Raw genomic sequence first — 12506 nt, 5'->3', positions numbered from 1 at the left:
TCAGTGACTCAAGTATATTTCCTAAGGCTGCTCAGTGTCTCACAATGTCAATTCACTAACAATGTGTGTGAATATGCAACTGACAGAAATAAAATACATATTACACATATTTACAAAATTCCATTTCACACAATATAATCCAACACAATCACTAACCAAAATAAAAAAGTAATAAACTGAGGCCCATTGCTTATTTTTTGTTACCTCTCCTAACAATTAGATAGATCCTTGATGTTTTACGTTTTTAAGCTTTATCAAAACTCCACAGAGACGAATACAATTAATCATATTCCATTCATTCCATAGTTTAACTCCCAAAACTATATATATAATACAAACTATAGTTTACATGTGTTCAATGGCAAAGTAATTATCAGTTGTTCCAAACTTTATTTTCACTTTCAATCTATCTAAAACAAGTTGGAATTAACAAAATCACCTTTGAATATTTTTCCAGAAATAATAATTCTGAATGCTGATCTGAACCAGCTATAAAAGAAAGCATAAATCAGTGGATTCAGCATTGAGTTGGACAATGCGAGCCAGTTGAGAGTCTCAATCAGTGGGATGGGTGGGGGATAATAGGCCAACGGCTGAAAGACGATGCACAGAAAGTAAGGAATCATACATAAAAGAAAAACCCCCATGACTGTAGCAAGAGTTTTTGTGGCCTTCTTCTCCATCTTACTCACAGCTGCTCTAGAACTTGAGCTCTGAAATGTTGTGTTCTGGATGCTTTTCAGCTGTTGCTGAGCAACAAGGAAAATCTTAAAGTAAATAGCGAGCATTATGATCGCTGGCAGGTAGAAGGAGAAAATGGGTCCCATCGTATTTGCCATCGCAACATCAACGGAGCACGTTTCCTCACATGTTCCTTGGCTGAATCCTGCGATTATTATACAGATCCCTATTAAAGCAGAGGTGCCCCAGGTCACCAGGATCATAACTGCTGCGACACAAACGTTTATTTTAACTTTATAAGTCAGCGGCTGGCACACTGCATAATATCGGTCTATAGAAATGCAACACAAGTGCAGAATAGAAGCAGTGCACAGTGATGCATCAAAGCAGTCTCGGATTTGGCACATAAAGTCCTGGTGAAACAGACATGAGCTGACAGTGAATGTCATGCTGAAAGGAAAGACAAGGACGCCAACGAGCAGGTCGGCCACGGCCAGGGAGAGGATAAGGTAATTAGTAGGAGTGTGCAGCTGTTTGAAGTAAATGATGGATATGATAACTAGTAGGTTTCCACATATTGTTGCGACAGATAACAAGCCAAGGAATATATACACCAAAACACAAGTTAGGGAAGGGTCACTTGCAAAAACATAGCTTGTATTAGTTGATTCATAGCAGGGATGTAGGTCATCGACGGGTAAAGTGCTGTTTAGTGTCAGCTCTGCGTCCATGCTTCTTTATGTCTATATTGACAATCAATATTAGGAACAATAAAGGCTTACAGATTATCATTTAATTTCATTTTTACATTCATTTTTTTCCTCTCTTACCTACTAACACCTCATCATCCCTGCAATGACAGTGTTGTGCATCTTTAGTCTGGATGCAAGTGTTCAGAACCTTGAGGGTTGGCACAGTATTTATAACCCCTTGTCTCATAAAGTTTACATACAGTCTGGTGTGTGTGCCTACTGTACATCGCGTGTATGTGTGTTTGTCTACTTGTCTCTAGTAGGTTATGAGGACCGATTTTTTGTGAAAGTCTGTCTTTGAGGGGACATTTTGACCTTGTGAGTGGGTCCTCACAACTTTAAAGGGCTTTTTGAGGATTAAGACTTGGTTTTAGAATTAGGTGAAGGCAGGGTTTCTCAATCCTGGTCCTGGGGACCCATTGTCCTGCATGTTTTAGATGTTTCCCTACTCCAACACACCTGATTCAAATGGTCAGCTCACCAGCAAGCTCTGTAGAAGCCTGATAACAACCCATTCATTTGAATCAGATGTTGAATCAAGGATTGGAGTTGGGCATTCAGTTGTGATGGTTAAGTTTAGGGTAAGGGACTAGGTAATGTATTATGTCTGCAGCACCAGCATGTGAATGTGTGTACATGCATGTTTTTCTTATCTCCTCTGGACCTTTTCTTTTCTGGCATAAACACTAACCTAGCTTATCAGAACCTCTAGGAACCTCACAGGAACTAAAACCTGGCCCTAATGAGGCTCAACGTCATGGCCCAACAAGAATATCTGAGTATAAACAGTGTGTTTTCATGCACTGTTCATTGTTGTACCTTTAAATGTCCATGCAGCAGCATACAAGAACTACCCGGTTAGCATGTCCATGGCATATGGACCCCATAAGGATTATATTTAGGCTGACATATGGCATATGGTTTCCAAACAGGATTGTCCTTGGTTTCCATGGAGATGCCACCCATGATTGCCCACAAAGCTTCCCATGTGGGGCCTATATTAGTTTAACCATAAATGCATTAAGCCCATACCCAAATGGTACCCACTAAGTAACCAGGTAGCCTGGAAAGAGTACTAAGTGTGCAAGGGCTTGAGGTGGGCAAACATGGGTGGTGCCACCATAGAAAAAACAGACAAACCTGCTTCGGAACCACACTGTCAGCCAGAATATAACCATTATGGGGTCCACATTCCCTGGCAGAACCTCATTTTTGATGTCTGGGTTAGAGTTATTGGTCACTAGCTTTTAGATACACACCTATAGCAGTATGCCAGCATCAAAAAGTACAGTTGACATGTCAAACACATTAGAGCCAATGTAAGAAAAAAAATCAGATATGATACATAAACTAAAATCTACTTCACTTTATTTAACAGAATAAAAGGACATAAAAAAGAGTGTCCTCACTAACGGACATTTTTTTTGTTTAACATGGGAAATTTTAGACATTGTTACCTATGGCAAATTATGAAGCCACACTGTTGTAATATGATTATATTGCATTTCTTGATGCAGACTGTGTTAAGTAACAATGTTTCCTATGTCCATCATGGTAGCATGACTGTTTCTTATATACTGTAATACGACGTGAGGGCTTGATGTTCATGCATAGTGATGTTCATACAGCCCTGGAGCCTTTCCTTGGCCTTTGACATTACTATTCATCTCAAAAGTGTTTGCCTCTCACCTGTCATGTGTGTTGTGCTCTCTTTGTGTTTTATGTTTTTAAATGTTACTGTACAGCACTTTGGTAAAAAAAAAAAAAAGATGGATTGGATTTTCAGTCTTGCAAACTTTGTGTTGCATGTGTCACATTTTATGTCTTTATATATACAATAAGATTTTGTGAAAACACTGAGCATCTTTTCTTTGCACTTTTATCTGATACACGTCATTCAGGTTCACATCATTCAACACATTGCAGAAAAAACTTTTTAAAACTGTTTTTCTAAATTGGTTTATACTTTATTTAGATTTGATTTTATCAGTGAAAATACTGAAAATATTGTCTTTGTCCTATTTTCTATTAAACAAAGGATCTAAGGTTTTAGCTTTTATTACATCATTTGAATATGTCCCAACCTTCGTGGAAATGGAGTGATCTGCCTGGAAGTCAAAGCAACATAGTATGGTCAACAAGTCGATTACTGATGCCATCACATTGACAAAGTGAAGGAACACAGCTGTACAACAATGAGCAACTTTTATTAAGGTTCAACAGTCAATATGTAAAGTAAAGTGCACTTTCTCACAGACATTTAAACAAAATAAAACATAGGTCTTGAATTTCCAGGTAATTTTAAGTGCACAACAGAAAGTGATTAAGATCTCTCCCACCCGGCGCTAGTCTGTGCACAAGTGCACAGAGAGAGAGAGGAAAAAAACAACAACACGCAACTTGTCCCACTGACATCGACATGTTGGCTTTTTATGTTAATGCCCTAGTAACCGGTGGCCTAAATCCTTCAAAAACACCATGTTAAGATAAACCTGAGTCCCAGAGAACATGGGAGAAAGAATGTCACAGACTCACAGAAGAGCAAGGGCTATTTAGACTAGAAAAAAAAATTGTTAATGTAAATCAGCTTTAATTAACGATCTTAGGGTTTACGACTCTCGTACACTCCAGTTTTTTCTATCTGACATTTGGTGATAATTCAGATAAGTAAAACAGATTTTTTGTTTTACTTTTTCACTGTGCAAAACAATAACTATTGTTGTAAATGCATTACAATTAATTCAGTGAACAATATGTCATTTGCTATGTTGCTGATATTCAAATATTCATTACATGTTTTAATCAGTGTCCACAATTGAAAATTGCTTCTGAAAAAGTGCTGATCATCATTTCATTGAATTTTGAGTGGATTATTGCACATGTTCCAGCAATTGAATGAAAATATTATGTTCATCCATTACACACAGACACTCCTCACACAGTCCTCACATCCAAAATCCCCACCAACCAGTCGTATAAAGGTTTTTTTTTTTTTCAGGCGTTAACCTGGTGTAATTTAGAATACACCAGGTTAAAAAAGTTTGGAGTTGGCAAAATCACCTTGGAATATTTTCCCTGAAATGATCATTCTGAAAGCTGACCTGAACCAGGCGTAAAAGAACGCATAGATGAATGGATTTAGCATTGAGTTGGACAGCGTGAGCCAATTGAGAGTCTCAATCACAGCAATCGGTGTTGCATCAAACATTAAAGGCTGAAAGATGATGCAGAGAAAGTAAGGAGTCCAACACAGAAGAAACACCCCCATAACAGTAGCCAGAGTCTTTGTGGCCTTCCTCTCCATCTTACTGACTGTTGCTCCAGACTTTTTGCTCTGACAAGCCACGTTGCGGATGCTGTGCACTTGTTTCTGTGCAACAAGGAAAATCTTCAGGTAGATACAGAGCATTATAATGACAGGGATGTAAAAGGAGAAAATACACGCCAGAGTGGTCGATATTAGAGCATCAATTAAACAACTGTCTTCACACTTCCCCTGATTAAAGCCTGCGACTATGATGCCGATTCCGATCAGAGCGGCAAGTCCCCAGCTGACCAGGATCATGCCCGCGATAACACGATTCGTTATTTTACTTTTATACGTGAGAGGCTGACACACTGCGTGGTACCTGTCTATGGAAATACAACACAGGTTCAAAATTGAGGCGGTGCTCAGGGTCACATCGAAGCAGCCTCGTACTTTGCAGAACAAACCTTCGTGATACCAACATGAGGTTACGGTGAACGCCATGCTGAAAGGAAAGACCAGAACTCCGACAAGCAGGTCGGCCACAGCCAGAGAGAGGATGAGGTAGTTTGTCGGAGTGTGCAGCTGTTTGAAGTAAATGATGGAAATGATGACTAGGAGGTTTCCACATATGGTGACAACACACAACAGACCAAGGAATGCGTAAAGTAATACACATATAACTGAAGGATTGCTTGTAAATATGTATCTTCCATTATCTGATACGTAGCACAGTATGTCGTCAACAGCTGCAGTCCCGTTGACGGCCAATTCTGGTTCCATGTGTCCAGATTCCTGCAATTCAGTTTCATATCAATAATCAGTTACAATGATAAATCATTTAAAAAAACAAACAAAAAAAAAAAACATTATGTTGACAAGTATAGAATATCAAAATTAAGGAAAAATACAGGAAAAAAACAAAAGTTAATACACACCTCGGAAACAGCTTGTGTTCTGCACTGTGCTGAACATATGGACTTAAATAATAACTCCCCACCTTATTACCATGATCAGAGATTTCCTGGGACCAATCACATTAGGTATAATACATTATGTCTGTAATGGCCCTTTTCCACTATGGTCCTGGCTTGCCTCGCCCTCGTCACGGTACGACACGGCACAGTTTAGGTTGCGTCTCCATTACAAAAAAAGTACCTACTCAATGTGGGCGGAGTCATCACTGCACAGCTGCATGAAACTGCGGTGATGAGTGACTTGTAAAGTAGTGACTTGTAAAGCAGTTGTTTTCAGTGTAATTGAATCACCAGAATCAGTTAATTAAAAACATTTGTTCGGTACTTCCTCCATGACCGGAGCACAGACTCCGTCTGACACAGTCGCTGGACTGAAATACAGCGGCAGGGTTTGTGATGCTGCTCACTGCTCGCCGATGTCCCTAAATACACCAGACTCCTCTGTTAATATTGAGATTTTAGACATTTCCCTGGTAATTGTTGGAGATTAACCCATGTTTTTAGGATCATTAATTCTTTTTAACTGATCTACAGTTCAGCCTGTGCGTTGCACGTTGATGACGCAAATCGCGCCATGCGCACAATGGGTCCCAGGGCCTTAAGAATCTGAAATCCAGTTCTGTGGTTTGACTGGCCCCATGTTTCCACATGCAACCTCACCTGCAAACAAGGTCCTATTAGACGATATCAGATGTCAATCACGCTGGTGTCCACTCATTTGTGCTGTGCTTCATTGTCTATTTTCCTCTAAGAAGTAGTATAATTTTAAAAATTGGTTTCATTTGCTATTGAAGATGACCTCGAACTAGTAATTTAGACCTGGAAAATGTTTACTGGCGTTATAAATCAAGTGAAAAGTAGGGTCATGTTAGCTCTGGTGATTACTTAACATATTACAGTATTTACGCCTGGGCTGGCCTCCTGTGGGGAAACTGGAAAACTAGTTATACATTTTCATAGCCGACCTTGTAGCAAGAATTGCTAACGTAACAGTGATGTGATGTCTGTACAAAGTGAAAGTATTTTGCATTATTTTTCCCAATTTCCGTGTCTTATGGTATTTGATCAAATGGCGCTTTTCCACTTTGCAATTTTAGCAGGACTTGGCTTGGCTCGACTCTACTATTTTATGCTTTTCCATTAGAGAGTACCAGTACTTTTTTAGTACTTGCTCTGGTGAGGTTCCAAGTGACCTGACCTGATACTAAAATCTATTATTTCGTAAGTTCTCCTTTAATTAATCATGTTTATGATGATAATAAAACACAGGACAAAGTTTTCAGGCAAATAAAAATACTATTATTAAATAACTCAGAAATATTGTTTACATTTTTCTGTTTTATTGAGCTTCTTCTCTCACTTACTAACTGACCTGCCTTGGAGAAAATCCTTTCTCAGGTATGTTGCAATTACTGTCATAAAAATAAAAATACTTTTATTAAGTAACTCAGAAATGTTTATAGAAAAATTAAAACTTAAATTAATTATTATTAAATTAACTTAAATAATCTGCATTTGCAATTAACAACATCGCAAACATTGCGGGTTGCAGTGGTTTGATTTACAGCTGTATAGAACCTCCAAACAGCGCTCCTCTTACGCTCTGCCATCACGCAGCCACAACAGTGCACTGCTCGCCTCGCAGTGAGTGAGTGAGTGTTGCAGGGGAGGGGGGAGGGGGTTGGCAGTGGAGTAAAGGGGAGGGGCTATTTGAGCATGAATGAAGTGAGAGAAGAGCAGTGTTGTACGGCCAGTCGGTCACTCTGTAAATGCCTGGAGTTGTACTTAAGAATCGATCTCATCACACAAGTATCGATCAATACCCAATACCAACGTTAGTATCGATACTATCGATATTTTAGATCGATCCGCCCAGCCCTACCGAACAATGCTAATCACTTAAAAAGACTTAAAAATCCTGAAAACAAGAGTTAATCTCCAACATTTAGCAAGTACATGTCTTCAATCTCAATATGTAAAAGAGGAGTCTGGTGTATTTGGTGACAGCACTGTTGAAAGCTGCTGATCGTGAGCCAAGTCACAACCCGTTCAGCCCTATTTCAGTTCAGTGACTGTGTCAGATGGAGTCTGTGCTCAAATCTTTTTAATGAACTGATTCTAATGACTCAGTACATCGAAAACAAGTGCTTTGCTGCAGCACATCTGGCAGAATGGTGAGTGTGCCAGAGATGACATCATTGCAACCTGTAACAACCACGGACAGGTTTGAGGGAAGACTAGATTAGCAGATTTGTCTTTACAAGCGTCAGTGATCATGTGGTGGTGAAGAGAGTAGATGACCTTTTATGGAGTGAAGTTGAAGTTCAAGGAGTTTGAGGAGTTTAGTGGTTAAATGGCTCAATGCTGGTACCAAATATAGAGGCCCCCAGCAGCATTTAGTCATCTAAAGATGCAATATGCAATATTATGCTTCACACTATTGTCAGGAAACAAACATTGGTGCCCCCAGCTGTGAGGGGGCCCAAGAATGACTGATTATTTGTTGTAATACTTATGCAATGAATAGATCTGTTGTGCATAATTAAATAAAGACAATCTTGAGTATCGTAGAAAATTAACCTATTTCTTTATTTGTTATATCTTGTGGTATGTTAATTTGTTCTTGTCTCATAAATGGCATCAACATTTATAAACAAATATGTAATTTATTGATCTTCTACCATTTTATCCTCCACATGAGGGTTGAGGGAGGCGCTGGTGCTAATCCCAGCTAACATAATGTGAAAAGTGGGGTCACACCCTGGACAGGTCATCAGTCCATCACAGGGCCACATAGGGAGATAAACAACCATTTAATCTCACACATACTCCCAGTCAATTCCTTATGGCAAGGCCACTTTGATTAAAGTTATTATTATTATTTATTATTGTATTCAAGACATCATAGGTCACCTATGTGTTGGCTTCAGAAAGACTTGAAGTCTAAACGAGCAGATTTCATGAAATGTCTTTGAACCACAGTTCTATTCATATAATCACACAAGAAAGACAAGCTCCCACTTGGATCTGTTGGACTCAAAGGCAGGAGATTATGAAGTGGAGCTACTGCAAATGTCTGCCTCTCTACATAGACACTTCCAACATGTCACTGAGCCTAAACATCAGCCACCATGGACCAAAGTGCTGTTTTTCTCAACATTTCACTCATATAAAGACATTGATGAAACTACCAACATCACTTTATTCAATGGCTTTATTATAATAGTTTAAAATGTGATTATTGTATGGTAAATTGTTCTTTACTATTGTCATGTTATTCATGGAAAGCATCTACATGAGCCGTCTTTGGCTTCTCATCTAGTTTAACATTTGTTTTTGTAAATAATGTGCAACAATCAACACTCACAGTCCCTTAGTGTTATATACAGCTTATTATTCTATAAACATATATACAAAGTTATGTATTAATGTAGTTATGCGGGAACACCTTGACATTTTCTTTTACAAATACAGTCATATTTATTGTGTGAGGATTATGTTGATGTTTTCTTAGTTTTTCTAGTTTTTCATCACAATTTATTATATAACATTGTATAATATCTTCCATGTATAGGGAGCAAGTCTTGTGGTTAAAAACCCATTTTCCAAGAGAGACCTGAGAGGTCAAAACAATTTAGAGTTGGCAAAATCACCTTGAAATATTTTCCCAGAGATAATCATTCTGATAGCTGATCTGAACCAGCTGTAAAAGAAAGCATAAATGAATGGATTCAGCATTGAATTTGACAGTGCGAGCCAGTTAAGTGTCTCAATCACAGGGACCGGGGCTGCATTGTTTGCAGCAGGCTGGAAGGTGATCCAAAGAAAGAAAGGCAACCAGCACAGAAGAAAAACTCCCAAGACTATAGCCAGAGTCTTGGTGGCCTTTCTCTCCATCTTGCTGACTGTTGCTCCAGACTTTGTGCTCTGGCTGATTGTGTTGTGGATGCTGCGAGCCTGTCTCTGTGCAACTATGAAAATCTTCAGGTAGATGCAGAGCATTACAATCACTGGGAGGTAAAATGATAAAATAGCCCCAATAACGTTTGCAATAACGGCATCCATTAAACAGCTGTCCCTACATTCTTCACTGTTTAACCCAGCAGTCATCACACCAATCCCAATCAGCACAGAAACACCCCAGCTCAGCAGGATCATGATCGCAACAGCATGATGGTTTATTTTAGTTCTGTATGTCAGAGGCTGACATACTGCATAGTATCTGTCAATAGAAATGCAGCACAAGTTCAGAATGGAGCATGTGCTCAGGGTTATATCACAACTGCCCCGCACTTTGCAAAATAAGTCTTCATGGTACAGACACGAGCTGAGGGAGAAGGCCATGCTGAAAGGAAAGACAACAATCCCGACAAGCAGGTCGGCCACAGCCAGAGAGAGGATGAGGGAGTTTGTAGTCGTGTGCAGCTGTCTGAAGTAAATGATGGAGATTATCACAAGGAGGTTTCCACAAATCGTAATGAATGCCAGTAAAACAAGGAAGATATATAATAATACACATATAACAGAAGGCGTTTTTGTCAACACATAATTCAAGTTCTCTATTACATAGCAGGGATGTATGTCAGCTACAACTTGTGTCCTGTTGGCAGCCACTTCTGTATCCATGCGTTTGGATTTCTAGTATCAGCAAAAAGTCAATTAATCAGTTCAGTTTTTCTTTTTTCTATGTGTTACATTGTATTTGTTCATATCATACCCAGAATCTTCATCTGTCTATGATGAGATGCGCATGAGTTTTTATTGGCTTCTGTTTTTAATCCAATCAGAAATGAGAAAACTGATGCAACACAGGTAGCCAATAACACACACACAATAACATAATGATATGTAACGGAATAATTTTGAAAAAGTTTCCTGTAAATATCATATTGTTTCAGGAAATGTCTCTATCCACACAAACCCCCCCCAAAATGACTTCAAATTTTCCCGGGACCTGTTTTCAAAAAATACAATTTCAGATCACTCCAACAGCATTGTTTCCATGTGGATGAAACTCCAATACGATTAAAAAACAAACAAACAAACAAAAACTATGCATATTCACCTACACTCATTTCCGTATGGACAGGCCCTTAGTTTATTATATGTATCCTAGCAACAGAATAGAAGAATTAAAACTTGCTTCTTCCATATGTATTCCACCTGATTTTCATTATTATTATTAGTAGTAGTAGTAGTATTGTTATTGTTATTAAAACAAACATTCCCTAATATGCACTGTGTTTTAAGTGTGTGATATTGTCCTCGCCATATATATTTGTATACATATACATATATATGTGTATGTACATAGAGTTGAAACCAGAAGTTTACATACACTATATAAAAAGACACATATGCTTTTTTTTTCTCACTGTCTGACATGAAATCAGTCAATCACTTTTCCTGTTTTAGGTCCGTTAGGATTACCAAAATTATTTACATTTGCTAAATGCCAGAATAATGAGAGGATTTTTTTAGACAAATTTTTATTACTTTTTTCAATGTCAGAAGTTTACATATGTGTGTATATATATATATATATATATATATATATACATACATATATATATGTATATATATATATATATATATATATATATATATATGTATGTATGTGTATATATTGTGCGTGTTTTTTCTTAGATTTTACATCTGATTGTTCACTTCAATAAAGCTTAAATAGTGGAAGATTCCTTTAAGCTGTGAATTGTGGAACATGTGTTGCAAAGGATGCACCTGTTTGATCCTTTATGGCAGGGCCTCTTTTCATTATCATTATTATTATTATTGTTATGAATATTATTATTTACTGTTATATTCAAGAGATCACAGGTTTCTGTCATATTTGTGTTGGCTTCACTTTGCACACACACACACACACACACAAAATGTCAATTTCTTAATGTAGAGTTTATGATTTACAAACATCCACTTGTTAAACTGTGCTTCGGAATGACTTACATCTTGTTTTTTTTGAAGTAGCAGATTTAATTGTTGTTTTTGAACAAGCGTTATATTCATATAATATGAGCATATTCATATAAGCTCCCACCTCAGACCTGATGGACTTAGAGGCAGGAGACTATGAAGCGGAGCTACTGCAAATAATGTCTGCCTCTCGACTAACATGTCACTGATAAACATTAATCCAATCCAACTTCATTTGTAAAGCACTGTAAAACAACCACCATGGACCAAAGTGCTAAATAACACATAGAAGCTCACAAAAGGGTACAAAAAGACTCTAATTAAATAATTGTAAAGACATTAAACCATTAAAAATAACAGCCATAGATTAAAAACAATAAAATAATGTTAACTTCCCAAAGAGTAACAAAGGCAAAGAAGAGATAAAGATGAAAGCCAGTCTGTAATGTGTTTCGCTATAATAATTAGTTTCGCATTTCAGTATTTTTTTTCTCAGAAGTTCACTAATACAACATAAGAAATTGATCCATTATCATAACATCTCTTTGATCTACGTCTATATGTTATAACAGTTTAAAGGCATCTTAATATCTGACTATTGTAAGGAATATTGTTACGTTATTTACTGTTGTTGTCTTCATGAGCCGTCTTTGTCCCTGCATAACTTTTATATCACTTGTGTTTGTATTTTCAAACGTAGCGTGCAAATACAATTTTACAGGGTTTGCGAATATTCAACACTTCCATTCAGAATCCATCCATTATCTACCGCTTTATCCTCACACCTATGGTCAATTTAGAGTGTCCAATTTACCTAATCCCCACATTGTATGTTTTTGGACTGTGGGAGGAAGCCGGAGAAAACCATGCATACACGGGGAGAACATGCAAACTCCATGCAGAAAGGCCCTTGTTCCA

The 12506-nt window shown here is 37.9% G+C and overlaps 3 protein-coding genes across 3 annotated transcripts; all 3 read right to left on the bottom strand.

Moving 5' to 3' along the window:
- On the bottom strand, positions 1-1576 carry LOC122784296 (trace amine-associated receptor 1-like). Its single transcript, XM_044049501.1, has 2 exons — positions 1512-1576; positions 1-1424 (listed from the first exon to the last, which is right to left on the bottom strand). Exon 2 carries the CDS (start codon positions 1410-1412, stop codon positions 411-413), a length of 1002 nt encoding a protein of 333 aa, XP_043905436.1. The 5' UTR covers positions 1413-1424; positions 1512-1576; the 3' UTR covers positions 1-410.
- Positions 1577-3619: 2043 nt separating this feature from the next.
- Positions 3620-5699, bottom strand: LOC122784297 (trace amine-associated receptor 1-like). Its single transcript, XM_044049502.1, has 2 exons — positions 5619-5699; positions 3620-5475 (listed from the first exon to the last, which is right to left on the bottom strand). Exon 2 carries the CDS (start codon positions 5461-5463, stop codon positions 4465-4467), a length of 999 nt encoding a protein of 332 aa, XP_043905437.1. The 5' UTR covers positions 5464-5475; positions 5619-5699; the 3' UTR covers positions 3620-4464.
- A 3140-nt stretch (positions 5700-8839) lies between these two features.
- On the bottom strand, positions 8840-10351 carry LOC122783795 (trace amine-associated receptor 1-like). The gene has a single exon (XM_044048638.1). The coding sequence runs from the start codon at positions 10281-10283 to the stop codon at positions 9282-9284; it is 1002 nt and encodes a 333-aa protein (XP_043904573.1). The 5' UTR covers positions 10284-10351; the 3' UTR covers positions 8840-9281.
- Between the last annotated feature and the right edge of the window lie 2155 nt (positions 10352-12506).

Source organism: Solea senegalensis, linkage group LG17 (assembly GCF_019176455.1).
Source record: "Solea senegalensis isolate Sse05_10M linkage group LG17, IFAPA_SoseM_1, whole genome shotgun sequence".
Classification (NCBI taxonomy): Eukaryota; Metazoa; Chordata; class Actinopteri; order Pleuronectiformes; family Soleidae; genus Solea; species Solea senegalensis.
Note: the sequence above shows the minus strand (reverse complement) of the source record. Positions and strands in the feature narration are given on the sequence as shown.

Coding starts and splice junctions, on each gene's coding strand:
- LOC122783795 (XM_044048638.1), bottom strand. CDS start 10,283: ATGGATACAGAAGTGGCTGCCAACAGGACACAAGTTGTAGCTGACATA.
- LOC122784296 (XM_044049501.1), bottom strand. CDS start 1,412: ATGGACGCAGAGCTGACACTAAACAGCACTTTACCCGTCGATGACCTA.
- LOC122784297 (XM_044049502.1), bottom strand. CDS start 5,463: ATGGAACCAGAATTGGCCGTCAACGGGACTGCAGCTGTTGACGACATA.